This window comes from Accipiter gentilis, chromosome 8 (assembly GCF_929443795.1).
Source record: "Accipiter gentilis chromosome 8, bAccGen1.1, whole genome shotgun sequence".
In the NCBI taxonomy this organism is placed as follows: domain Eukaryota; kingdom Metazoa; phylum Chordata; class Aves; order Accipitriformes; family Accipitridae; genus Astur; species Astur gentilis.
The window spans coordinates 32,425,347-32,452,872 of NC_064887.1; the positions used below are offsets into that span (position 1 = coordinate 32,425,347).

The 27,526-nt window shown below is 53.2% G+C and overlaps 2 protein-coding genes across 2 annotated transcripts in view; both read right to left on the reverse strand.

Annotated features, from left to right (window-relative positions):
* Positions 1 to 364: 364 nt before the first annotated feature.
* On the reverse strand, positions 365 to 18,625 carry LAMC2 (laminin subunit gamma 2). Its single transcript, XM_049807967.1, has 23 exons — positions 18,544 to 18,625; positions 13,944 to 14,132; positions 11,299 to 11,428; positions 10,261 to 10,359; positions 9,945 to 10,081; positions 9,431 to 9,553; positions 9,112 to 9,301; positions 8,645 to 8,757; positions 8,111 to 8,329; positions 6,962 to 7,141; positions 6,212 to 6,445; positions 5,834 to 5,970; positions 5,349 to 5,502; positions 5,023 to 5,228; positions 4,667 to 4,746; positions 4,053 to 4,190; positions 3,114 to 3,258; positions 2,699 to 2,848; positions 2,057 to 2,171; positions 1,772 to 1,971; positions 1,015 to 1,173; positions 827 to 926; positions 365 to 615 (listed from the first exon to the last, which is right to left on the reverse strand). The coding sequence occupies exons 1-23, from the start codon at positions 18,623 to 18,625 to the stop codon at positions 365 to 367; spliced, it is 3,531 nt and encodes a 1,176-aa protein (XP_049663924.1).
* A 5,541-nt stretch (positions 18,626 to 24,166) lies between these two features.
* The window catches only part of LAMC1 (laminin subunit gamma 1), a 70,319-nt gene continuing 66,959 nt past the window's right edge, over positions 24,167 to 27,526 (reverse strand). Inside the window, exon 28 of the mRNA XM_049807966.1 lies at positions 24,167 to 27,150. Within this exon, the coding sequence (XP_049663923.1) occupies positions 26,894 to 27,150 (257 nt within the window). The 3' untranslated portion in view covers positions 24,167 to 26,893. The remainder of the gene's footprint in view (positions 27,151 to 27,526) is intronic.

Here is a 27,526-nt window from a genome sequence, read left to right on the forward strand (position 1 = left end):
GATGGAGAACCTCTCAGCCATGAACTCCAGGCTCTGAACCGTGCCAACTCCCAAGGCTGACACCAAGCAACCCCCATCTGCACCTCAGAAATGTTGTAGAAATGGGATGTTGGGCAGTCAGTAGCACGTTCATGCAACCAGGTGTCTCCTTCCTCCTGTGGCCAAGGGACATACCACTTTGAAAAGTCAGGGACTCTCCAGGGCCAGTGTGATGATGTGAACTTCAGCTGCCACACTGAACTTGAGGGTAAGGATCAGTTCAACACAATCAAACACAGCTGGTCCTGCCAGGTTTGGGGACGGCAGCTGGGCCAGGCTCTCCTGCCTTCACAGCCTGGCAGGCGCTGCAGCCTTTCGAGCTGTCTCACGGCAATTCAATGGCTTTTGTGTTGTAACAGCCCGGAGGAAGACTCTTCTGGATATTCTCCAGGTTCTTAATATCTGCCAGGATCTCGTCAATGCTGCTCTCCAGCGTCTGCACCCGGGCCTTCTGCAGTGCGGCTGTCTGCTCCAGCTCCAACATTTCAACCTTCAGCTGGTTGCTTCTGGTTTTGGCTTTGCTAAAATTCACCTCGAGCTGCTTCAGGCCTTCCTCATCCACAGCACCAGGTTGGTCTGTTGCACAGGAGGAAAACAAGGAAGAGGGAATGATTCATGGAGGCTGAGGACTAGATTCTCCTAGATACTCCATCTCCACCCTGCTACTGCCCAGCCCGTTTACTGGCATCACCTGAGGCAGCTTCCCGCACAACTCCCGGCATCCCTGCCTAGACCCCAGTGGGGACCTGTCTCCATCCATGCCCTGCAGCAGCAGCGCAAAACCTACTCATCAGACGCAGCAGCTCTTCCAGGGTGCTCAACGTCTCCTGCACGACCACCCCTGCCCGGCCAGCCTTGGCATGGACCTTCTGAGCTTCCTGAGCTGTCTGAAGAAGGGAAGGAGGCAGCTGTAAGGTGAAGTCTTGCCCAAACATCGACAGGGAAGGGGGCAAGACAAGGGAGACAGGGACCCACCTCCTGTATCACAGTGGCATCCGCCTCGACCTCCAAAAGCTTCCTCTCAAATTCGCCATCCACTTCCTTGGCCTCACGCTGCAGGGTGGCCACTGCCTTCTCTAGGGCGAGGACACCATCAGCAGTCTTGTTGGCTTCCACCTTCAGCTGTGTGATCTCCTAGGAAAGACAAAGGGACTTTCAGAGGGGCAGAGTATGGCTGAAATTGGTCTGGGTGCACTGGGGTGTGGAGCTGGTGGGAAGTGGTTCCTTCCACAAGGACCAAAATTACTGCAGGCTATCCATCGTCCTTCATGTGCTCCCACCAGTTGCTCCGGAGAGTTGTTTCTATGATTATGGCTCAACCCCTCCTGCAAACATCAGTGAATCCCTTGGGAATTACAACATACAGTCTGGGAGTCGAACTCACCAATGCCAGTTCTGGGAGCTCACAAGCCTGCCAGCAGCTCAGACTGTGGAAGTAAAAAAATCTCCTTGGGTCACCAAAAGGTGGCTACAGAGATGCCACAGAGATCCTCACAGGACAAGCATGCCTGCAAAGATCCTCATGCGCCCATGCATCTACAGGCAACTCTGTTACCTCTGCAGGACCCACTATAGACAAACGTCAGCCAAAAAGTCAACACATCAGGTCCAACAGTCAATGCATCAGGTCCACCATGAAGGCCCACTGGAGTTGCAAACCATCTCCTCTTCTTCCATGGTTTTCCCTTCCAAACCCTTTTCTGCCAGCAATAGCACTAGGGCTGGCCCTCACCTGCTGTATCCCCGTGGTGATCTCCTTTGCTTCCCCTGCCACACTGCTGGCCGCCTTGGATTTGGAAGCGGCACTGCCCAGGATCGCTTCAGCTTGTTCCATCTTCTCCCTGGCACTTGCAACCATGCTGCTGATAATCGGCAGCCTCTTCATGGCATCTTCAGCTTCCCTTCTCTTGTCATCTGCTTGCAGGTTAAACTCTGAAAGAAACGCGTGTGGAAATGAAGCTGCGCTACCTTTGTGAGATCCCAAGGGAAGGGAAAGGAAGGCTTTCTAGGACATTACCCCGGAGGCTCTTCAGAATCTGTTCCACCTCATAGAAGGTGGCGTTGCCAGCACTCACGGCTTGCAGGGCTGTGCTCCTGGCGAGGTTGGCTCGGGACAGCAGCTGCGTCAATGTCTGTGACAGGCCAAAGGGACACAACAAGCAGATGAAGGACACAGTATGGGAGCATTGGACAGTCCCAGAGCAATCTGCAAGGAGCTGCAGAGATGGGAGAGAAGACCCACCAGCTTGTTCCCAAAATGCCTGCTCTTGCCCCTGAATCAAGGCTACCACAGCCCGATCTGTCAGCGGAGGCTTGTGCCAGTGCTCCTTAAGCAGCTCCAGCCATCCTGAGTCATCTTAGCTCTAATCTTTCCAAGACCAGGTCTTCAACCTGCCTTATATGGAGGAGATGTGCGGTGAGACCCCGCATCAGCAGCTCCACGCACACGGTGAGGTCTCCCACCGGCTCCAGAAGACCAACCCCAAGTGGCTGCTTTTCTGAGGAAGGGTACTATCCTGCAGCAGGCGGGCAGAGCTATGTCCCCTTTGGCAAACAGGCTAGGACAGCTGGTAGTAGCGGTGGTGCCACAGGCATCCCATCAAGGCTCCAGCTCACGCTGAGGACAACTCAAGCCGCAGCGCCCCAGCCAACCTCTTACCGCTCTCTCGCCCTCTCCCCTTCGCAGCAGCTGCTTGATTTCTTCCTCCCAGCGCCCCGTGCGGCTCTGCAGCTGCCTGTACTGTGCCATGTAGGTGTCCACCAGGCTCAGAAGAGCACTGGCATCCTGCTTCAGCCGGGTTGCTTCCCCCTGAAACAGAGATACGATGACTGGCTGGGGGTCCCAGCATCTCCCCAGCGCTTGCCGGGAACCACGGCAAGCAGCGACGGATACTTGTCTCTTGCTTCTTGTGCCGCAGCCAGCTACAGGGGCAAAAGGGTGGGAAGATGGATATCCAATGGCTCTCCAATGGAGATGGAGCCCTGGGAAAGGCTGAGCTGCTGGCAGGGTAGCAGGGAGGGCGTAGGGGAGAGCAAAAGGGGATCTCCTGGTCCCACAGGCACAAAGCCCTCACCTCAAAGGACCCAATGTCGGTCTTCATCAGGTGGGACAGGGAGCTGAGGAGCACCAGGCTGCCCTGATATGCATTGTCTGCCTCAGAAGCCATCCCATCGGCCTCAGCCTTCAGGCCTCCAGCCAGCGACTTCAGTTCCTCATACCTGCACGGATGTGAGGTTGAAGAGCACGGTACCAGCCAAGCTGCCAACCTCCCACCACAGTGTTAATACTGCCTCCTACATCAGCTGGCTCACGTTCTCCAAGGCCACGTGCAGATTTATCACTCGGGGAAAGCTAATTGCAAACATCCTCCGCATCCCAGCCCCTCTGCCAAGCAGGGCATCTGGTGAGTCCTTGCTCCCGCTCCAGAAACCAAAGGCGTTTCACTCCAGCTGAACCCTCACAGGCTCCATGGTGTCTCTGCTAATCCCTGCCCTGCCACTGGATGTTTCCTCCTACACATCCCCATTCAGCTCCTTAACTTCGTTCAGGGCTGTTGCTCTCACCCCACCAGTGGTGTGCAAAATCCCAGCACCATGGTGGGCTCTGGAGAGGCACCAGCCCGACCAGGAAAGCCACCCAGACCAAACCCAGGGCTAAATCTACCCTTGGGCTAAACCCAGCCCGGATCCGCAACCATGTGTGGAAGTAGTCCCCAGGAGCTTGTTCACATACACGGCATTAAACCCCTTCCCCCAGCTGCGTGCAGGCCCCTGGGAGCATTGTGGTCCGTGGGGCGGGAAGCAGATGCTCCGCAGAGCTGCCGACCCTCCATCCCCACCACTCAGAAGTGCCAGCGACCAAAGTCCATGCAAGTCCCTGCCCGCTCTGCCTCCAACTGCATGTTTCTGCTACTAAGCTGGGGAGGCAGGGAAGGGGGCACAGATGCTTGGCCACCCCGTCCTCCCTCCCACGTCCCCCCCACAACACACAGGAGAACGCAGCCTTCACTCACTTCCCGAGCAGCCCCTGCAAGGAGCCGGAGGTGGCCGTCTCTCCTCTGGCGGCCGCGCTCACCAGCTCCAGCGCCTGCCGTGCGTCCTCCCGCGCCGCCTTCGCGGCTTGCTCGATGGTGTTGGCAGCTTGCGTGTGGCTGCAAAGCACGAGGGGCGGGCTTGTGAGAAAGGTTTCCCACTCGAGTTTTCTCCACCAGCTTCTTTTACCGTTGTATTCAGCAACGCTGGGTCACACCCTCTCGGGAAACGCAGCGTGTTTGAGAAGGGGACCCATATTTTGCTTGTCCCTCCTGCATCTCTCCCAAGGGTAGAGGAGCACCAGGGGGAGGCAGATACTGCCTGTTCCAACTGGCCACCCATGGGCCAAACTCTGACCCCAAAGATGCTTCTAAAACACACACAACACCACCTTCAAAGGCAAACGAGGACAGATCTGTAGGGCAGCGAAGCCAGCCCAGCAGCTGCATCTTCCCCTGCCCCAGCGCTGGCACAGAGGTTGTGGCAGCTGCAGCCCGGTGACTAGGCAAGGAGCCCCGAAAAGGACTTTCTGGGCACCCAGCAGGATCTCAGTCCCCTTTCCCCTCTCTCAGGGCTGACAGTGGGAGCAACTCACCTGTTGGCCAGTCTGAGAGCCTCCTGGGCCAGCATCAAGAACTGATTCGAGTCCCCAGGAAGGTTTGAAACGGGAATGGTCTGAGGAGGGAGGAAGAGAGGCATGAGTGCTTTTCCCTACCCTTCATCTGATTCAGCAGCAAAAGAGGCAACTGCAGCATGTTAAACCTCCACAGCCCCCCCAAGACCCCTGCCAGCACCTCTCCAGGTCCCAGCCCTACAGAAAGGGCCACCAGAACATCATCTGCACTCACAAAACAAACATATAAGTGGCATACATTAAATTCTTGCTTTGTCCACGGACTTTTTTTCAGCCCTGGGCTAGACTAGGAATGCGTTGCACAGGGATGCTCTTACCACCCGACGCAGAGTGGCTCCACTGCGGTCCAGGTCCAGCCTGGCTCTCTCCAGCAGCTGCCGGGTATCCTGTACCTGCCTCTCGTACTGGCCCCCGAGAGACCTCAGCCTCTCCACCGTTGCCTTGATCCCATCCAAGCGGCTCTGGGAGCTGGACCCTTGCCCCTTCATCCTGGCCACATGGCTTTCCAGAGACCTGTCAGAGGCTGGTGAGAGGGAAAGAGGAAGGCTGAAGAGAAACTCATTGCTGAGCAAAAAGTCACAAGCAGCAAAACCCTCTCCTGATACAGCGCAGATGGACTCAGAGGGCAGCAGATGGGTGGTACCTTGCAGGCTCAGGGCTTCCCCGAGGATGGTCCGCAGCATCTCCTCCGCCAGCTGCATCCTCCCCTCCAGCTCCTGGCTCTCAGCCCCACCGCCAGCTCGCACCTCTGAGAACAGCAGCTCCAGCTCTGCCAGCTGCTGCAGGTACAGGTCCACCTGCAACCACAGCAGACCAGGCCATCAGCCAGCGGGGGGCCAAACCCACAGTGGAAAGACCACGGTGGGAACCAGGTCCACAGTCTGACCAGAGAATGGAGAGCAAAGCGAGTGCTCATTTTTGGGTGGGGCACAGCAGGCCAGCAGCTCTAGGTCATTGGGGTTTTGTTGGTTGAATTGGGTATAAACACAAAGCTCAGGCGCAGCCTGCAAAATCACTTCTCACTCGCACCAGGAGATGCTTGAAGAGGCCAGGAGGAGATGCTTGAGGGTAAGCGTATCGCTGCACCCCTTGCCGCTCAGAGGCCCCAGCGCTGGCACAAATGCTCACCTGGGCTTTCACCTGGCCGTAGCAAGCCGGGCACTCGCTCTCTTCACAGGTGGGACCCTCGAAGCCAGGCTTGCAGATGCAGCTCCCATCGCTCCCACACTTCAGGGGCTCGGCACCAGCCGAGTCGCAGGCACAGGCTGCAGGTCGGAGCGGCACAGGTTCAAAGGAGCTTGTCCCCACCTCAAGTCTCAGCAAATCCTTCCATCCACCCTCTCCCCCTGCTCTCCTCCCACCGTTTAGACCTGTGCTCCGGTTCCTGCTCCTCACTCCCACTTTCCAGCCTTGGCTTTTATAGCATCCCCCTTCCCATCAAACCACTCTGCACTCCAGTGTGGATTTTCTTACTCATCCCCAGCACAAACAGTGCCTGGCTTTCACCTCTGCACTTGTCAGCAGGATCAGGGGCCAGGGGGTTCCCAAAGAAGCCATCTTTGCAGCGGTCGCAGTAGAAGCCGGCGGTGTTGTAGATGCACTTCAGGCACTCGCCCGTCCGGCGGTCGCAGTTCCCCACGGCATTGGGCTCCACGTTACCATTGCACTGGCACGGCTGGCAGGGCTGGGAAGCCACTGGATCTCCAAAATAGCCGTCGGCACAGTACTCGCAGTTGGCCCCTGGGAAAAAGAGAGATGGGGCAAAGCTCACGCTCTTGCTTAAAAACAGAGGCTGCCTCGCTCCCTCCGCTCCACAGAAATGGGGGCATTCGGCCCCATCGGGGCTGACACAACAGCACCTCCACTCTCCTCACCACCACCACCAACACACAACGCTCTGGGCAGGCTCTTGAAAGTGGGATGCAACAACTGACCTCAGGCAAGTTGTTTCCTATTTGGTGGTTTTTTCCCCTATTTTTCCATTTCCCCTCCCTCTCCACCTATCCTTTTTCCAACCATGTTATCTGTTTAGATAAGAACCTTTCCTGGGGCAGGGCAATGAACATTTACACAGCCCTTGGGGCTGCATCACCCCATTACAGGCAAAAGCAGCAGTGCTGTAGGCAAGCTGGGCTGAGAAGATGAGATGATCCACCCGACTGAGCACCCTGGCCTGCCGATGCCTGCATCTCCCTGTACAGCAGGTAGAAGCTCTGGAGAAAGGCAGAGCAGAAGCGACCTGCAGAAGGGCATTACCGGCAGCTCCAGCAGGGCAGTGGTCACAGATGACCTCCTCGCCGCCCGGCACCACTGAGCAGCCTTGGCCATTGCTGCAGGGACATGCCCTGCAGCTGTGTGGCTGCCAGGGGTCTCGGTAGAAGCCAAAGGGGCAGCTGACACTGTTGCCCACGTTTTCATCTCCTGAGTAGCATTCCCCTGGAAGGAGGAAGGAAAAGGCTTAGGGCAGTTTGCTCTCACCCCTGGTGGGACAACCTCCATCAGTCCACCTCCCAGCCACCCTTTGCTGGTGGCCACACCACCCTCTGCAACACAAGCACCCATGGTCCAGCGTCCTCCACCAGACCCCTTGAGATCCCCACACCTGCCCATAACATGGTCCATTTCTGTGCCCATCAGTCCTTCACCATGCGGGAAGGACCATGCCCTGCTCTTACAATGGGAGCCCAGCAAGACCCCACCGGTAGCCCACGCCAGGGCAAGAAGGCTGGCTATCACCACCCAAAGATGGCTGTATCTCATTTTTCACAGCTCATATAGCTCCCGAGAAGCCACATGTTGCTTTTTGTGCCTCCTGTTCAATGCTCAAATATTTGGAAATTCCAGTTCAGACTTAGAAAATACTGACAGCTTAACTTTGCATGGCAACACCATGGGGTATTTTAACAAGACAGTAAAACATGTTCACATCGCTGATATCTACTCACACCACATAGAACCAAGGAATAGTTTGGGTCGGACCCAAAGGGACCTTTAAAGGTCATCTAGTCCTACCCCCCTGCAATAAGCAGGGACATCTTCAACTAGATCAGGTTGCTCAGAGCACCATTCAACCTGATGGGTTACCACGCTTACCTCTAAAACAAAAAGTCAGAAGAAAAGTGTTTAATGCTATCCAGGCAGTAGGAGATGCTTTTTCTGTCTCCAATGAGCATCATCTAAACCCAATTTGGTCCAAAGGCATCTTACCTGTTTTTCTGTCCACAGCACTCCTAGGTTTTGAGGAGCTTTATCCGTGATGTTCCCCACACTCCAGCCCCCCAAGTCGGTGATTTGCCCCACTCAGTGCCTCCCCCCACCTCCCTATAGCTCAGTTCTCAGGATGCAGGCAGCCACCCTGCAATCCCATAGACCTTACAAGCACAGCATAGTAGTGGCTTCTCTTACCAGTGTCGGGATCACAAATTCCTCCCCCCTGGCAATTGCACAGCACGCAGATGCTGAAGGGCCCCAGGCTGGGAGCATCCCTGCGGTAGCCAGAGGCACACCTCTCGCAGAACTGGCCCCGGTACCCCGGTGGGCACTGGCAGCGCTCCACCCAGGGAGCAGGGACTCCAGCGATGGGCTGCGCCGACACCAGGGTGACATTGTCGATGTAGCCGGTGCCTGGAGGGAGATACGGCCGGTCACCCGCAGGGGCCAGCAGCTCCACCTGCAAGTCCCCCACACACGGGACCTGCACGGGTTGCATGTTTCATTACAATGCCCACAGGCTGATGGACCAGAGCCAAGGCTTTGCTGTCCCCGCTGTTGCCATCTTGCTCAATCTCTTCGTAATTTATTTTGTCCATCTTGGGGCACATTTTAAAATTATTATTATTTTTTAATACCTGTTAGCAAAGGTGTCTCCATCTGGAGACTTAGCGTCTCCAGCAACGAGGAGAAGCCAGCCTCGTGCTTGCGTGCTCTCCCCCCACTTACTGTACTCCCCAAAGGTGGCTCGGATCCAGAGAGCTGTCAGGTTTCCCAGCAGCCTGCGATATTCAAAGTGATTCAGCCTCGGGCTCCACTTGCTGCTCGGGTGCTCATCCAACCTGCAGTGGGAGATGGGAAAAGTGGAACCGGTTTCAAGAAAACGAGATACCTCATCAAGAAAATGCAGCAGCCCTCGCCCATCTCCCTCCCGAGCTCAAGGCTTTGGAGAACAACCTCCACCCATGCAACTGACCCCGAGCAAAGTACCCAGCCCAACCTCAAGTCAGATTTTCTACTGCCTCTTTCACAAAGTAAACTCCTCATCTAGGAGAGAAGCACCTGAGGTGCCCAAACCAGCCCAAACCAGGCAACCATTTGCCACCACCAAGGGATCACAGCTGAATCCAGGAGCTCCTTGAAGCTGCAGCCTTTCTTGCTCACTCTGCCCCAAACACCCCAGCATCTCCCTTTACCTGAACACGTATGTCTGGCTGACACCACAGGGCAGGACCTTCCCCTGGGGCAAGAAGGGGGCAGTGACTCTCAGGCCATCTCCTTCCAGGACCACGTCATGCGGTGATGGCTGGCGTCCCCCTCGGTCCAGGCGGTAATCAAAGGAGAGTGTTTGGCTGTAGCTCAGCTGCTGGTTCCCAAGGAATTTTGCTGCAAAGGGAAGAAAGGGAGAAAATGAAAGGCTTAAAACCTTGCCTTCCTCCTAAAGGCTCAGTTCACAGGATCGGACCAAGCAAAGGGGACACCGTCACCTCTCCCCCTCACCAATCCTGCACCTACCAGGTGCCACAAAGTATATTGGCTCCGATCTCCTCGCTGCTATGAAGGCATCCTGATGGCGTGGGGACCACTGGACCTGGGCTGGGGAGCCACTTTCATGGACACCTCGCCAGCCTTCAGCACCTGCAGCACCAACAAGGAGCAGTCAGCAGGGACAGGGAAGCTGTTTCCAGGACTCCAGCAACTTTCTCAAGCTGTGTCTTACCGAAACCCTCCAGCTTCCTACCCCTTGACCTCCAAGGAGGTAGCACAGATATCCCTGCGCCAATACATCTGTAAGTAAGCCAGGCTGGGCATAGAGGTTTCCTCCCAAGTGGTAGGAAAGACACGATAAAGCAAGCTTACGCTCCACCCCACCCTCGCACCCTACTTCTGCCTATGATCAAGCCATCCCACCCATCAAAGCACAGGGATTGCCAGCAGGGCTGCGAACCAGGCAGGTCCTCCAGCATGTCAAAGAAAAGGGATGGCAAACACCCCCACGAGCCGTAGGGACGTCCTGCTTGGGCTTCACCTTGCTGGAAGGTGGAGGTGATGTTGTGGATGCTGTGGTTGTCCGCGCTGATGCACACAGATGAGTGCCCATAGCAAAAGCAGGGGGAGCATCCCATGGGGTTTCTGGCATCCAGGTTATAGAAGTTTTGCTTGCACCTGGGAAACCACAAGAAGGTGACAATATTTAAGTCCATTTTCTCCTCTTCCTGGCCAACACAACCATCGCCACAGCTTGAGGTCATCACCAGGCTGGGATGGCAAGATGTCCATGCACAACTGCCAGGGAGATGGAGGACATGCCACACAGAGGTCCAGCAAGTCCTCCTGACACCCACCTCTCGCACCGCTCTCCAGTAGTCCTCGCCTTGCAGACACAGCGGCCAGAAAGGCAGCCCCCCGTGCTGCCAGCTGGGTTGCACTCACACTGTAGGCTCCTGCAACAGGGACAGCGGGAACCTCTACTTGGATTTCCAGCTTGGCCTGGGAGCTCAGTGCCCCCAGCTGTTACGCAAGACAGTGAAGAACCGCGCCCCCCCCAGCTACCAGTCCCACGCTAGAAGGGAAAAAAATAATCTGCAGAACCGTCTCTCTAAGTAATCCAGCTGCAGCAGTATGGATGCCAGGCTGAGACAGTGCCCAACACTACTGCCCCAGGACACCCCAGAGCACCAGACCCACCTACAAGAGCAAAGCGAAGCTCTGCTGAGCTTAATAAAGCCTGGCTGAGTTTAATAGACGCTGGCTGAGCTCCAGCAGGCAGCAGCATCCCAGGGAGGCTCAGGCAGGAGGCCAGACATGCCAGCACAGCTGCCGGCAGCCACCCCTCACCCCCACCCTTTGCCTGCTGGGGGCCCCAAAGGAGCAACGGCGGGGTGAAGCAAGGAAGAAGAGGACACAGCGCCGGGGAAGCCAAACCAGAAACGCTTCGAAAGGTGTTTAAACGGGGCTTTGTGCAAAGGAAGGGGTTGATTTTTGTATGCACATCTTTGCATGGGGGCAGTCCTTGCAAGCGGCACTGACAGCAGGCAGACCCACGCGTGGGCAGGTTTTATTTTACATCCGCTAGCCTACCTGGTGCCTGTTTGGCGTTATCTGGATAGTAAAGTAATCGCCTTGGAGTGTGATTAAGCTCAGATTTTGATGCTATTACATGACAGCGAGCTCTGCAGGCTGGAATGGAGGTCCAGCCCCATCAAGCCTGCTCTCTCCCAGCAAGGTTAGCTTAAGGCTATGGGTGTGCTGCCACAAAACAAACTGCCTCTGCCCTTGCTCGGGGTGTTTTCAGCCAGCACAGGCTCTTTACAGTGGCTGGGAGAGCTCTGGAGACTGGCCCTCCAGCTCTCCCCGTGCCACCAACGGTCACCAGCACTTACTGCCCACTCCTCCGGCACCCAGCCTCAGAGAGGGACTCAAAGCCCGGCTGGCACTGGTCGCACTTCTTGCCCATCACACCAGGTTTGCAACTGCACCGGCCGTCGCTGTCACACTGTGGGCTGAAGGCACCTGCGGAAAGAGGGGAAGGAGAGATTTGGACAGGCACCTCCCTGCACCATCCCGGCAATGCTGCTGGCTGCAAGGGAGCAAAGCACCATACCGTCATTGCAGCAGCTACCCAGCCCCAGCGACAGGTCACCCCTTGAGATCCCAGCACAGGACTGAGACGCCAGGTCTGGCTGTTAAAGCTGCTCCAGCCTTCCCGACTGATGCAGGAGACTTGGAGGACATAAATCCCAGCAGGCATTGACCAGATGCCCAGGACAAGGATCCTCTTCCCTACTATAAAGGTCATTGTGAAGGATAAGACCAACTCTAGGGCATGCAAACCAAGCAGAAATTTTTTTCTTCTTTGCCAGACCCTCTGCTAGTAGACATTGGTTGAACTTGATTTTGGTGCCTCTACAAGGATCCTATGGGGCCAAGGGCCATGGCAGGATCTTTCATTTCTGACCTACAGCTGTGCACATGCAGACGTCAAGGGCAGAGGATGCCAGAGCCATGGGCAACCATCCTGCTCCTGGGCCCTCCTGGCACACCAGTGCAAGGGGCACCCAAGGAGATACTCACCCCACCACCACCTTAAAGCCTATTGCTCTGTCTTCTTGCCACCTGTTTTTTGTGTTAGGTGGTGCTTCTAGTGATCTCCCTGCATCAACAGAGACCGACAGGCATTTCAGTATCTATAGCACCTCAGTGCAAGATGTATGAGCTACCTGTTTGCAGAGCATCCAAAACCTGATGAGGATGAAGGAGCAATCATAGCTACTGTGTAACCACCACAAAACCCGCAGAAAACACTCCAGAGCTAGAAATCCCATCTTGTAGCCCTGCAGCCTGCAAAAAGCTGCCAGAGGAGCCGGAAAGGCTGAAGCCTCCTGTCCATCCCCAAGCGCTGCGGCACTTTGCACCACCTCCCCTCCTGAGGCGCAACGCTGTGAACTCAGGAATTATCCTTTCACTTTTACAATGCAATTAAAAGCCTTTGCTGAGCCCGCCAAATGTGGTGACATCCAGGAACCGCCAGCCTGACTCACAAAGCTGGCAAAAGCCGCTGCTTCCTTCCCCAGTTGGGGCTTGGCTGCCATCCTCAAGGGACAATCAGCTCCCCACAAGGCAGCTCCTGGTGGGTATCAGCAGGTTCATGGCCACCTGCCAAATTCATGGTGGAGTGGAGCAGGATCCCTCTCAGTGAAGCAGGGATTGTTGATGGAGATGCTGGAGGGAAGAGTTGCCATCCAGAGGGACCTTGACAGGCTGGAGGAATGGGCCCATGCGAACCTTATGAAGTTCAATAACGTCAAGTGCAAGGTTCTGCACTTGGGTCAGGGCAATTCCCAGTATCAGTACAGACTAGGGGATGGATGGATGGATGGATGGATGGAGAGCAACTCTGTGGAGAAGGATGTGGGGATACTGACAGGGTGGCAAATTGGACATGAGCTGGCAATGTGTGCTTGCAGCCCAGAAAGCCAATCGTGTCCTGGGTGCATCACCAGCAGTGTGGCCAGCAGGTCAAGGGGGTCGATGCTCCCCCTCTACTCCACTCTCGTGAGACCCCACCTGGAGCACTGCATCCAGCTCTGGGGTCCCCAGCACAAGACATGGACACGTTAGAGGGGGTCCAGAGGAGGCCACAGAAAGGGTCAGAGGGCTGGAACACCTCTGCTATAGAGAAAGGTTGAGATAGTTGAGGTTGTTTGGCCTGGAGAAGGAGAAGGCTCCAGGGAGACCTTATTGAAGCCTTTCAATATATAAAAGGGGCTCCATATACAAAGGCAAGCTTCGCAAAGGCTTTTAATTGCATTGTAAAAGTGAAAGGATAATTCCTGAGTTCACAGCATTGTGCCTCAGGAGAGGAGGTGGTATAAAGACAGAAAGACTTTTTACCAGGGCCTGTAGTGACAGAACAAGGGGCAAAGGTTTTAATATGAAAGAGAGGAGGTTTAGATTGGACATAAGGAAGAAGTGTTTTATGATGAGGATGGTGGGACACTGGAACAGGTCACCAAGAGAAGTTGTAGGTGCCTCGTCATTGGAAGTGTTCAAGGACGGGTTGGACAGGGCTTTGAGCAACCTGGTCTAGTGACAGATGCCCTTGCCCATGGCAGGGAGGTAGGACTAGATGATCTTTGGAGGCGTCTTCCAACCCAAGTCATTCTGTGAGTCTGTGATTATTTTGGGGGGTAGCTGGGTCTTAAAGCCTGGACACAGCCTCGAGCTCCTGAGGGGTTCAAAATTCCCAGCACCAAGCAGTGGAGCACCTGGGAGGAGAAGGACCTCCTATGACTTACAGTGCAGCAACACAGTGCTGGGCTCTGGCACCTCCCCAGATAATCCCACCTGGAACCAAGCTCGCCCCGCTTGCTCCTCCCGCGATGCTCTGGTCCGATGTGTAGGGACCCAGAGCCTGACCTGGCCGATGTCCTCAGCAGGTCCAAGGGACACACACAGCGGCAGGCACTTTAAGCCCCCCTTACACCCCTGACCCAACCCCGTCCCCTCCCAGCAAGCGGCCACGTACCCTGGGGGTGGCAGCGGCAGGGCAGGCAGCAGTCCTCCTCCCGCTGGCGGAAGAAGCCCTCCTTGCAGCGCTCGCAGTGGACACCCTCCGTGTTGCCCAGGCAGCCGAGGCAGCGGTACCCGTTCCCCGTCTCCCTCAGGAGGTGCCAGTCGAAGACGCACTGCCTGGACATCCCATTGCAGTCGCAGACTGGGGAGAGGAGAGAGATGTCTCAAATGATGCTTAGAGATGAGGGCACCAGTTGTGAAGTTGTCAACCCACCCTGACGGCCAAGGAACAAGCCCAGGCGATGCAAGTAATGAGCCCTGTCCCCACATCTCGGCACTTGTCCCCACGCACCTGCATCCATCAGCCACCCCTGTGCCACCAGTGCCCACACTGTGCCCCGCATCCCCGTGCTTTGGAGCGATGCCCAATTTCACTGCTGACACAGCTCAGGACGGACAAATCACCTGAGCCAAGCAGCCCTGCTCCACAGAGCAGCATGGCCAGGGATGTTCTCCATCCTTTCAGAGGCCTTCCAACACAATAAGGTCTTTGAGTAAGCAGAGGTGGAAAAAAAACCCAAACAAACAAACAACCAAACCTTGTGCTGAGAAAAGCATGGGGAATCTTGCTGGTGACTTCAGGGAAAAAGGAAGGATCCCTGAGATTATGTTTTGCTTCACCCAGCCTCTGACCAGGAGTGAGCCCAGAAGAAAAATCTCAACCAACTTCCAGAAACTCCCTCCATCTAGGTCTGCAGTGCGAGTGTCCTCCCAGCCAAGCGCATGGATGATGGGAAGTGGTTGGTGATCAGAGGAGCTTGGCAGAAGCATGCCAGCCAAGAGGTAGATTTAAAAAAAAAAAAAAAAAAAAGTTTTGGCAGGATTACACAAGTTCATCTCATCTCATCCTCTCCAGGAATAAAAGCTGCAGCTGCCCATGTCACTGCATGACAGATGCCAGGAAGGACAGACATGGGATTTTTGCATCCCACTACAGCCAGGAGAGACAGAACCTCTGGAGGGCAGACTGGCAGATATCTCACCAGACATGCCTGCTCCAGCACTCTTCTTCTTTGCCTCACCCAGGTCTTCTCTTGAAGCCACCACTCATCCACTTGCCAAGCCCTCAGTGGCCAGTACTAGCATTTAAGCCTGAGGATGTTTATTTCAGATTACTTCCTCAGCGCCACCAAGGAGAGCAGACATGGTTGAGAAAATGGTTGGCAAAGACAGGCAGGAGAAAGAAACACGCTAAGGCAAAAAGCAGGATCTGTAGGGGTGCAGAGCCTGCTGACAAGCTGCTCCAAACCACCTCAATGCTGCCACAGGATCCTCAACCTCCCTCTAAGAAACTCTGCTCACTACTGACCTCCTTGGCACACAAAAGGCAGCCCCAGCTGCCCACCCCCAGTTCAAGTCACCTCTGACAGCACGGGGAGGTGGAGGAAATCCAAAAGCAAGCGGAAACCCGCAGCATGGATGCAGATGGCGGGTTGCACTTGATACTCGGGGAGGCTCCTCCTTCCCAGCGCTCTTCTGGCACAGCTTAGCCCAAGGATACAAAGTCCCTGTCCTCTGCATCTGTGATTCCCAGCACCAGGCGAAGCCTCCTGCGCTCACCACCCAAGCACGCAGTGCCCGCCACCCTCGCACACACCCATGAGCACCCGCATACCAGACGAAGGCACTCAGAAGGCTGCAGCCAAGCCTGCTGCCAAGGAGATGACCTCATGCACCAGCAAACAGGGAGAGAGATTTTTCCAGCTCCGGCAAACGCGGTTCTTTCCTTGCAGCCTGCCTGCCAGGAGACTGAGACCCAGCTGCAGAAGGTCTTCTGCCACCCCAGCCTGCTGGGAGGGGACCTGTGGGTGCAGAAGTCCTGCCTCTTAGGGTACGAGGAAAGCATCTAGAGCCTCAGTGGACATCACCAGTGACCAAAGGGCAGAGACAGTACGAACAACCCACTGAAAGCAGCCGCGCAGGACTTTCTCAAGGTATTTGTTCTCACCTTCACGGTGGGACTGCTTGGGGTCAATCCCACCCCCCATTCCTCCACCATAAAGTTAGAATATCTCAAGTTGGAAGGGACCCATAAGGATCACCAAGTTAAACTCCACCCATGCATCACCCTACCTCTACATAATCCAGAGGATTTACTGGGTTGCTAAATTACAGGCATGAGCACTGTTACCCCAGGGTATAAAAACCTTTTTTCAGGTCTTGCTCTAAGGCTACAGCATGTTGAGAGCCAGCTCTCCAGCCCTGGCACAGATTCAGATCTCGCTAATCCAAAACCATTTAAGATGCTGTTGCAGATTAGTGCCACCACCTCATCAGTGTAGCTGTTCCTGTTGCTGGTCTTCTCCTGGAAACTTGGGAGCTCAGGCAGGTTAATCTTTACCAAGAATGAGGCACTGGAGTTGCTAACGAGATAGAGCATGCAGGAGCTGCTGAAAGAGGAGGACCAACTGAGGATGGGATCATTTTCGTACGCAGGTGCCGTGAAGCTCTCTCCTGAGATCATCCAGTTCTCAGACAGCTGTGGAAAAGAACAGGCTCCACAGAGAAGGTTTGCAGCTGGATTTCTTCAGTGCAACGTTGGGATGAAGGAGGTCCGTGGCACGCATCCAGTAGGACACCATTTCCCCAGCTCCCGCCCAGCAAAATAAAGCGTGAAAAATGCTTGTTTGTTGTACTGAGACAAACTCCCACATCAGAAGGCTTGGAGAAGATGACAGGAAGCTTTGGACCTCTTGAATTATCTTCTTAAATTCACAAAACCAGAAAACGAGGTTGGCCCTGGGTCTGCAAGGAGCAGATCCAATAGCCCTGTACGTATGAGCTGGTCTGCAAAGACTACTCCTTTCATCAAGAGACCAACAGACCTTTGCACGCAACAAAACCTCCATGACAACATGTGCCATTCTCTGCTTTGTGCTTTTGGGACAGTGACCCAGAAGGCTGTCTCAACTGCTACCCCAAGTCCTGGGTTTCCCCAGTACCTGACTCCACAGCTTTCTCGCTGCAGGAAGACCTGCCTTTGTCTCCTGGGGCTCCATCAGCATCAGCAGGGAGAGACCACACAACAAGAGCTAAAAGCTGCCATTTGGTGTCTTGTCTTTTCCGACACACCAAGTTAGACTCCTCATTGGCACAGTGGAGCTCTGACCTCCACACCCCAAATCTTCCCCAAACCCTGGCAGTTCCCTTCAGCCATCACGTGCAGGCACACACCACCAAGGTAAACGCACGCTTGCTCAGGCGAGGCTCTGCACCATTCAGAGTACAAGCACCCTGACTTCTGCTGCTCAACTAGATTATACCTGAACCCAATTTGACTCAAAGAGTTCATTTGCAAGCGGAACAGGATTACGTGTTCTAATTGCAAGCACACATCTAGCGCTGGGACCAGAGGAATAACGGCACAGGAGAATAATTCACGCCACCGAACCAACTCAGAAAGTCTGCTGCAGCATAAAAGCATGGCTGGTTATTGACTGTCGCTTTTACATACACACAGAAACAGGTTCAAGGGTCCATGGAAAAGCAGAGGTTGCCTACACGCTGCCAGGAAGTGGAGGAAAAGAATCTACATCAGTATTTTAAAACTTGCATGCAATTAAGGCTACTGTAATAATTATCCAAGTAGCATGTAAAGAAAACCAGTTTAAAAAAAAACAAACAAGAAAAGAAAAAAAGAACACCCCCACCTCCCCACCCCCCGAAAAAAAACCCCAATTATTCAGCACTTTTTTCCCTATGACATTGCACTGCACTTAAAGGAAAACTGATAAAAGACCAACTTCCAGTCCCATAAGCATATTTCAGAACACCAGTACTGAAGGCCAAAAAAAATTGAAATCACTTAGCATTTACAAAATACACATGAAGACCCGATTTTGGCTAAACGTATCCATCTCCAGAGTACAGCCAATATGACTGAAACCCCGATATTGAATTACCACCGGGCTGAATGCACTTAAACATCCCTGCATCGCACTCTCTGCTACAATTGCACATGCAAGAGGATCCTCTAAATTTTTAAAGCTTGCCATCAGTCTAGGTACCACGGGAGACTCCCTACCCTCCGTGGGGTGTGGCGGGGCCGTGGGCACCTCGTAAGCCCTACAGACTCACACAAAATAAAAGCACCACGTGTTGCTACAGCAAACTGGATGCTGGATGCTTCCAGCTCTTCCTCAGGCTTAAGGAAGGTTTTGGTTACAGCAGCGGTGGGCAGATCAGCCACCCGCTCCCTGGGTGATGCTTGTGCTCGTGCCCGAATCCCACCCAAGTCACAAGGCTTTATACGGAAAGCAATAAAGCAACTGCACATTAAAAAAGGTTATTTAAAGGGAATGCCAATAAAAACCCACAAAGTCTAAATGCTCATACAGCATTTAACCCTGGAGGAAATATAATGAGAAGTACCCACAGATCCAATTTTAATCCCAAAGGTGGGAGGGGAGAGCACCCTAGCAGGGTGCTGCAGCACCCAGGTGGCTCCCAGTTACCAGCACTCTCTGGCACTGGGGCCGGGCTGCAAGCAAAGCCGCCGACGGGATCGCACGTCAGCACAAAAGCAGGAACAGCCGACCTTCCCGAAGCCTCACCTTCTCCTCTGTTGGCACTCAGGGCTGCAGGCAGGAGAGACGCCACGAGGCAGCAGAAGGCCAGGAGCCAGCACCCAGCCATTTCTTGTGCTGGGGAGCGCAAGGTGCCCACTCCACCAGACAACAGCGGGGCTCGCAACTGGCTGCCTATTGCCTTTTTTTTTTTTCCGGGTGGTTTTTATGGGCTGCTCCACCTGAGTCACTCCCAACAGGAAGAGCACGTGTGCCGTGGGCTGACTCACCCCGAGCAAGAAGAGCCCAGCCCAGGGAGCGCAGACAGGCTCCCGCCCCGCGCCATCGAGAGAGGCGCATCCATGGGGCGCAGCGCCCCAAGGACCTCCTGCCTGCACCCTCCTAGGGGTGCTAGCTCACAGGGAAGAAGAAAACGTAGCCACAACCCCTGCAGACACCCCTCCTGCCAGTCCCACTCGCCCAGCTCCATCCCACCCGCTGTCGCTCCCTCCACGGGAGGGCACCGGTGCTGGCCGAGGAGAGCCGGGCTGCCCGGGCATGCTGGCGGCTTGCAGGGACCTAAATGAAACACGATGAGCTCACAGGAAGCCTGGGGAAGGTGGGCAGGGACTGCCTGCTCACAAGCCAGGTCCAGCCAGCCAACCCCCAAGAGCAGGGCTCAAAAGCAGCCAAAAGAGATGACTAGCGGGACGCACAGCCAAGGGCTGCTGGGGATGCAGAGAGACCCTGAGAACAGCTTAGACACGTACTCAGAAAGCAGTTCTATCAGGATTTACCAGACAAGCGTCAGGTTCAGGAAATCCTCAGACCTGGAAACGGGGTAGAGGCCAGGAACCATCACACACGTTTGCTTTTGCTCCCGATGTAGAAAATGAGGTTACAGGGGTCCTTGGCCTGACCCTGTACAACTTTCATGCTAGAAAGAGGATGAGGAGTGGAGACAGAAAGGGGAAAAGGCTTGCCTGAGGTCACCGATGGAGCCAGGATGAGAATGCAAGGCTCCACAGCCCCAGGTCCTTCAGCATTTTGGTCTCAAGGGTAGCCAACGAGCCACACCAGACACAAAGGCCAATTCCACCTTGCTCCTCAGTTTTGCCTTGGAGAAGGACACGACCACTTCTACAGGGAAGAGAGAAATCCGGAGGCACGGGTCCTCCTAGTCCTGCATAAGTCAGGATAAGTGAGATGCCGGTACACTTACCTGACCTGCAAAAGCAGTGCACCAGAGGATCACAAGGAAGGATGGTCCCTTGTGCTGCATCACAGCATCTCCCCTACTTACTGTCATGAGACACCTACTGTCACAAGTGACCACAAGTGGTCCATGAGCATCTTTAGATGGAATGAAGACACCTAACAGATTTGCCCCCAGTCTAAGACACGAGTTGCCTTTCAGGTCACCTTCTGCATTAGGGACTGAAACTCAACCCAACAGTGCTGACACACTGCTTGTTTCAGAGCTAACGAACCCAGGGTGATTAATATTTAGGTCCTTATCCGAGCCTGTTACGCTGCCCAACAGCCTCCAGACACTCATGCACCTGGAGGTGACTCAGAGGGCTTTCCTCCACAGCTCCTGGTGATGTCATGGGCGCAACCAGCCCAAATTCACCACATCTTTGCACCTCCCTTTGCCAAGCTTACTTGTCTCCACTGATTGAGGCAACTCTTTTGTAAACAGTCTTTTTCCTTTTAATTTCACATGCTGGGTCTTAACATAGTTCACAACAAGGAACCCAGCTTCATGAACATGCTGGTGACATGTTGGGTTTTGGCACCCAAGGATGTCTTATCTAATTTTTTTTTTTTATTATTGTTATTTTTCTTTTAAGAAGCAAGACAAAACCACCTATGGTATTCCCACTGATTTAGCAGTCCTTAGGGTCTACTTATTCCTCTAATGAAACACACTTCATCCCTTTTGCTCTAAAGTACATCACTTGCCCCAAACACCTCTGCTGCGTCCTCGCTACCCACTGACACCCCTCTGCTCAAGAAACTCACCTCCAGCAGCAGTGTCAGTACAGTGGTTCCCTTGGACCTTGCCCAGCCCAAGTCCTTGGCTGATTTCTCTCTTGGAAGACCAGCTCTCAACATCAGGAAGCTTTTCCCTTATCTGGCTCCTCTGTGTTATCCCTTCTATCTCACCATTATCACCCTACCTCTTACTTCACTTCTGCAAACAAGGCACTGACACAGCTCTCTCTCCAGTCATTTCTGCATATTTACTTAGGTTACTCTTACCTCGTCGTCCTCCACCATCCTTCAAGATCACCTCTGAAAACCACATGAATGTGTGCCATGAGACGACCAAAATGTAGTCTCTGGGGCCCTCATTTCCTAAACACACCAACAATCAGATGCTCACCACCCTGCACAGAGCAAATGTTGCCCACCATAACCCGTCACTACAGCAGCACCCTTTAGAAAAGGATCTCTCATCAACACGGTTAACAGAAATGTTACCTTTTAGAGTTAGCGTAAGTGTAAGCGATGGGGGGCACGAAGAGTAGCGGTGCTCATCAGATGCTCCAAGGAAACAGTATTTCTTCACTGGAGAACCCGGGTCTTTTAATCTGCAACAAAAGAAGAGTCCTTCTGAAGACGTCTTATGCTCATTCTTCATAACAGAGCTAAGAAAGCTGCTCCTGCAGGGAGACCACTGCAGCGGCTGGCAAGTTTATCAGTCCTTGAGGACACAGCCATGGCAGAACTAACCACTCCAAAGACAGTCTGAATCCACTAATAATCTGAATTTTGCTGATAGTTGCCAGTGGCAAGTGATGGATGTGTGAAAGTCCCAAAGTAACAGTTTTATTGATGTAACCAAAGGAGAGAACCCATTTTGGCAGCTCATGACAGATAAATGACACCAGGATGTTGTACATGTCCTTGCAGCCCAGCTCATCCCTGGCACCCCTAAAACCTCCCTCCCTCCACAAGGGACTTTGAGCTGCAACATCCTCCTGTAACTCCAGCCCTGGGCTGCTTCTGTAGGCAGCCTCACTTCTCCATCAGGGTTTGTCGAAAAGTGGTTCATCTCAGGCTGTTTTCTGTTTGCTTGCCCACTGTCCTTGCCACCGTGCACATGCACCCGCTCATCGCCAGCCTCTTCGAGCCTGAGGAGTTTCTCCTCTAGTCCGGCAGCACACCTTTATCCCGTCACCTGGGACTTCCTCGGTGTGGAAAATCAGGAATCCTGCTGCACTGGTACGGCCAAACACATGGCGCAGCGATGAAGCCTGGACTTCGGTCTCTCCTCCGCCAGATGGGTGCCCTGGGCTTCTCAAAGCAGGCTTAGAGCCAGCACACCGAGCCGCCTTCCCCCTGCCAGCATGTTTTGGTTTTACGGCTGTTTTTGGCGAGTCTAGAGGCGCAGTTAAGACAGCTGGGGGCAGCCCTTGCTCAGGGGTGGCAAAGCTCCTCATGTCAGCCAGGGCCACCCAGAGCAGAGGGGATCATTCAGGCAGGTGTAGGCAGGAGAGCAGGCAGGCAGCGGGACACTGGGGGTCACGGCCGTGACGGCAGTGAGCAAGCAGGGCAGGGCGGCTGTGGCGGGCACAGCAAGGAAGTGCCGTCATGTCTGGCCTTGCCTTGCCTGTGCCCTGCCCGTACCAGCCAGGGGGTGAGACAGACAGACAGAGACAAGGGAGGGAAGGCAGCTGTGCTGTCCCACTGCCTTCCCCTCTCCACCTGCGTGCCCCACCGCAGTGGCTGCTGGGCTTCAATGGGGACCTCAGTGGGACTTTTTTTTTTTTTTTTTTATAAGGTATTCCTGCTGTTTCTCAGATGGGGGCACACTGAAGGTATTGGTCTGACAGCTAACTAGAAAAGATGAACTAACCAAGAACGTGGTCCAAGATGGGGAGCACAGGACACCGCCAGTTCGGCGTGACAGCTGTACGTCCTCTTCTCCTTCCTCAGATCCATGCAGGCACACTAGAGCTGCCTCCTCCAGGCAGTCGCTCCAGCACTCCCTAATTCCTGCCAATACCTCATTCTCCCCGGCAGCGGAAGAACCTGGCTCAGCAGCCCCGCGAGGTTAGGGCCCCTGAACTTCAGCCTCCCCAGAGCAGCCCATGAAGCCCCGGTCCTCAAGCCACTCTGTTCTCCCACCCTGCTGGGAGAAGCACCCCAATGATTTTTACCCAGCCGCAAAGACCCCGGCTGGTGACCGACCAGTGCCGCTCCGTCCACGCCCCTCCCTTGCCCCCTGCCAGCCTCTCGCGTCTTCAGAGAGCGCACGGGAGATGACGGAGCTTGAACTTGGACAGTCAGAAAAACCACAGGGAATTAGAGGAGGGAAAAAAAAGCCACCAGAGCATGGCTTGGTCACTCCTCAGCAAGGTCTCTCCTCTTCCAAGCTCAGCCCATGCTGAGCAGAGAACATCTGAGGAGGGTGTTTCTACCTGGACTTCAAAACATCAGTGTAACACTTTGGTGACCTGGAAGGAGTCCTTACGCTCCCTTGAGCGTGCTCTTCCCTGCAGCAGATAGCACAGGTTGCCCTCAAAAAACTCCTGTTTTTATTATATAGCTTCACCTTAATTTGGTATTTTACTCGGGCTTCACAGGACAAGCACTGATGCTGTGTGACCTGAAGATAAAGTGAAGGGCACAGACTTGCTTCCCAAGCTGAAAATTTTAGCTCAAAAATGGTAGGAGGCTCCACATCAAGCTACAGCCCATGCAAAGTCAACACCATCCCACCACGCGATTCCCCGCTCCCCAACTGCTACCTACAGCCCAGCTGAAAACATCAGACAGATTTTACCGGCTGGGATTTGCTCAACAGCAATGTTGGCCAAAAAAAAAAAATTTTAGAAAACAAATGCATTAGTGGCAGTTATGGTTGAAGAACAAAAAGCTGAAGCTAGACAAACTGAAATAAAAAAAATAATGAACTTACCAACTGAGAAGGGATTAGCTCTGATGCAAGTTAATGAGATGTGCGTTTTCCGCTGCTGAGAAAAATAAAAGAAATCCAGTCTGCAGCTGTAAGATGGGTGTGATTGCAGAACTGCCCAGTCTGTTATCAGTTATCTGTCCTGACATTAAAAACTTGCTTAGTTCAGGAATAAGATTTATCCAGGGCTCTGGCAGACAGGACCCATAGAACACCAGAGTACCCAGACATATGGGAGTTCCCAGTAGAGAAATTTCAGCTTCTTTATTGAGGGTTTTTGCTTTTCTTCCTAGGAGCCCCATCCTTTTCCATGTTCAGCTGAAAGCAGAAAGGATTCTACCTTTACATTGTAAAGAAACACTGCCCCCTCCCCCTCCCCCCCCCCCCCCCCCCCAATTCCCCCAGGGTTTCCAGGACAGTACAGCTCTAATAGCATCAGAACCAACAACATAATCTTATTTTTTAAGGCCTGGAAAGTCAGCAGCATAAAATTCATTGTAGCCACAGCAATGGAGCAGTGGACACAGGGAGAAATCATAAATCACTACAGCCATCTGCAGCCCACCACACAAATTTCCAAATTACTTTTCCCTTTTTCCCACCACAATCCAGGTCATCTGATTAATTAAGCAAGAGGTGAATCTTACAACTGAGACACATGCCCATCAACAGCTCTCCCCAGTGCCCTCCCCCTCCCCTCCCCCCAAAAGCAATACTCAAAAGAATGGCAAGGTATAAGGGGTTACAAATATTCAGACTTTATTATAAATAAGAAATACTGTTTTATACATAAAAACTGCAAGTGTTGCATTTTGTTCACCGCCCCAGACAGCAAGACCACAGATTAAGGCAAAAAGCTGGAGTGAAGGCACATACTGAGGGGGCCACAGTCAGGAATAAGGTCATGAAGGGACTGTCACTTGTTGCCCGTGACACCCAGCACTCCACCAGCAGCTGTTGCATCATCACATTACGTAAAGAAATAACTGGACTTATACAATGAATAATGGCTGTAATGCAGTAGTGATTAAGAGATTGCTTATAAAGATTTTTTTTTTTATTTAAAAATAAAATTCTGTTAAAAACAGCTTAAAAAAAAAAAGCAGGAAACCTTAGGCCTGAGGTCAGCCAGGGCATGCACGCATCTTCGCATCTGCTCTTCTCACAGCCTTGGCAGAGAGGTGACACGGTTACAGCCAGCCATCTGACCAGAGCAGCCGGCCAAGACACTGACCTCAAAGTCCCACGCGCGTGGGCAAGCACAGGTAAGCTCTCCTCTGTGTATTAGGTATGTCTGCAGGCAGGGAGAAATCCCAAGCTGGTAAATTGTAAGAATCTCTAAGAGAAGGGGTACAAGAGCAATGTGGGGTTTGCTGGGTACAGCCCCTGCCCAGCAGCGCAGTTCCCAAGGGTGCACCAAGCCTCCTGCCTTGCACAGTGGTATCAAGACATCCCCAAATCCAGCCCTCCGACTACCTCAACACTGGGTCCGGTCTCCCAACAGCACTACAGCTCTTCACAGCCCAGCTGCAAAGCCACAGTCCCTGCTCTCCTCCTGGCACAACATCCCCAGGAACAAGGGACACAGAACGGGATGCTGTGAGCACCGTGCATCAGGGCTGGCTTTGGAAGGAGGGCTAGAAGGCATCCACCCAACAGGCAAAGTGGTTATTGCTAATGCCCATATGGGTGCTGAGGGTACAGAAGAGGGAAGAAAGCAGGAGCCCAGCTAGGAGAAATACCAAGCTCTAAGGGAATAATACGGAGAGAAGCGATATATGGTGCACGCGCCTCGATGGCTATAAGGGAAAGCACATAGAGGAGACCAGGCTGTGCCACTCTGGAAATATGGCTGAGTACATTTACACACACACATGCACACATGAGAGACTTCCTCACACTATAATCATGATAAAAAAACGGAAAAAAATCACATTCACACAAAAAATATAAATTTGAAATAATTAATAGCACCAGTGTGTGTCAGATAATAATTTCTTCCCCGCTACGCAAACGTACAAAGTTGCATAGTGTTTAAGGATAGATATATACTGGATCTCAAGGAAAGGGAGAGGGAGGGAAGCCAGGCTGGAGGCAAGGAGGAAGCCGCAGAGGATGCTCTCCGTCTCAGAGGAGGGCTGGAGGAGAAGCGAGGGGCTCCCCACCACTCCCACCCAGCACCAGTAAGCAGCTGGGAGGCACTACCTGGGGAAGAAGCATGCTGGCGAGGTGGCGGTAGTGGTGTGAAATGCAGACCTGCCACCCAAGCCTGGCCTGATGTCCCTGTGCTGCGGTGGCTTTACGGTGACCAGGAGATCGGTAGGCAAAAAGAAAAGAGGGCACTGGTAAATTCCAGCTCTTTCTCCCAGCTTAAAAAGAGGCAACAGGCAAGAGCAATGCCAGGAGATACAAAAATGCCACTGTCCTCCTTCAGGAAAAAGATGGGGAGAAAGAACTTTTCATTTCCACTTGCATGCCTCCTTCCTTCCCCACCCAAAGACATTCAGCATGAAGGCCAGTACAGCTGTCAGAGCTCTCTGGATGGCAGCTCTCCTCTTCATGACGTCTCCTGCTTGAACAAACTAGTCTGTCAAACAGACATTCGCAGCCTAAAAAAAAAAAACAGATCCTCTGGCAATTCAGTAGCAACACCTACAGAGGGGAACACAGCTCCCAGCCTCCACATTCCCCAGCCTGGACTATCTAGCAGGTAGCTGCTTACAGACCGGACCCAAAACTTCTCCACAGACTAGGAACGGGGCTGGCAAGACCTACCATGCCACCAGTATCCCATCATCCCAAAGAGCTCCTCTCAGAGGCTGCGTTTTTCTCAGAGCAATGCATCATCACAGAAAGCATTTCAGAAAGAGGCTTCGGCCATTTTGTCAAAGGCTACCAACGCTGTCAGATTGGCCACTAGTTAACAAAAAAAAAAAAATTTCACAGGGTTTCAAGTTGGGAAGAAGGATCTGAATGAGTGCAGCTATACTGGCCATTACAGTAATACTTTGGTAGCCATCCCCTTCCTTCATAGGGACAGAGAGCTCTGGGACCAAGGATTTTACAGTCGAGGGGAAAAGAGAAGAAAGTAGGGTTAGTTTTGCCTTGCTGTATACAGCTCACATGGTTATTTCTGAACCACAGTATAAGGAGTCCAGAGCATCTCACATCCTTGCACTAATCAAAGGGAAACTGTGTCTGAGAAAGGGGCAAAGGCGGAGTGCTCAGGAAGACAATTTATATAAAAAACCCTTTGATGCCCAAAGACGGATATTTAATTTGCTTCTCTTAAAAAAAAAAAATCAAAAAACCAAAAACCACTTTCAACTTATCCTGATTTGAAAAGAAAACAGCGGCTGCGAGCAGTGAAGAGTTGGGGATTTGAAGAAGGTGATGTGTGTTAAGGCACTCCATAGCCAAACCACCACTCCACCACTCACTGGGAGAATACCCCCCACCCCCAGCGCACCCTTAGGGTTTCTCAATGGACGGGGTGTTAAAACAGCCAGACGGCAAGGTCTTCTTGATGTCTTCCAGGTTGCTAATGTCCTTCAGGATCTCTTCAATGTCCCTGTTGTAGGCCTGTATCGCATCATCTTGCTTCCTGGCTTCTCTCTCAAGGAAAGACACTTTCTGGTCCAGGTCACTGTCTTTCATCTGGTCTTTGGCACTGTTCAGGGTACCCTCAATTTCATTCAGTTTGTTCAAGTCCACCGTCTCCAGTTGCCCTGAAATGCCAGAAGCAAATAGTGAAGTCCACTAAAAAACCTTTGATGCTCTGGTTTTGGGTGTTTGCACAGCTGAGCCTATACCGAGACCTCCACTGGGCCATCTCTGTACTAGAAACAGTGTTTAAAATGGGACTAACCAAATGGTTTACACCTTTAGTACCTCAAAAACAGTCCTCAGCTTGCAGAAAAGCAGTACTGAACATTCCAAAACGAGCATTGAGGCCACCCCAGGAAAGAAAAAACAACAACAAAGGCCTTGCTGTGAACACGTAAACCCCATTTCTAGAAGCCAACAGACCCATTTGATTCCTTGCACAGCACTGGCAGGGAAGCCAGCACACCACACCAGCTGCCAGCACTGCCACATCAGGGA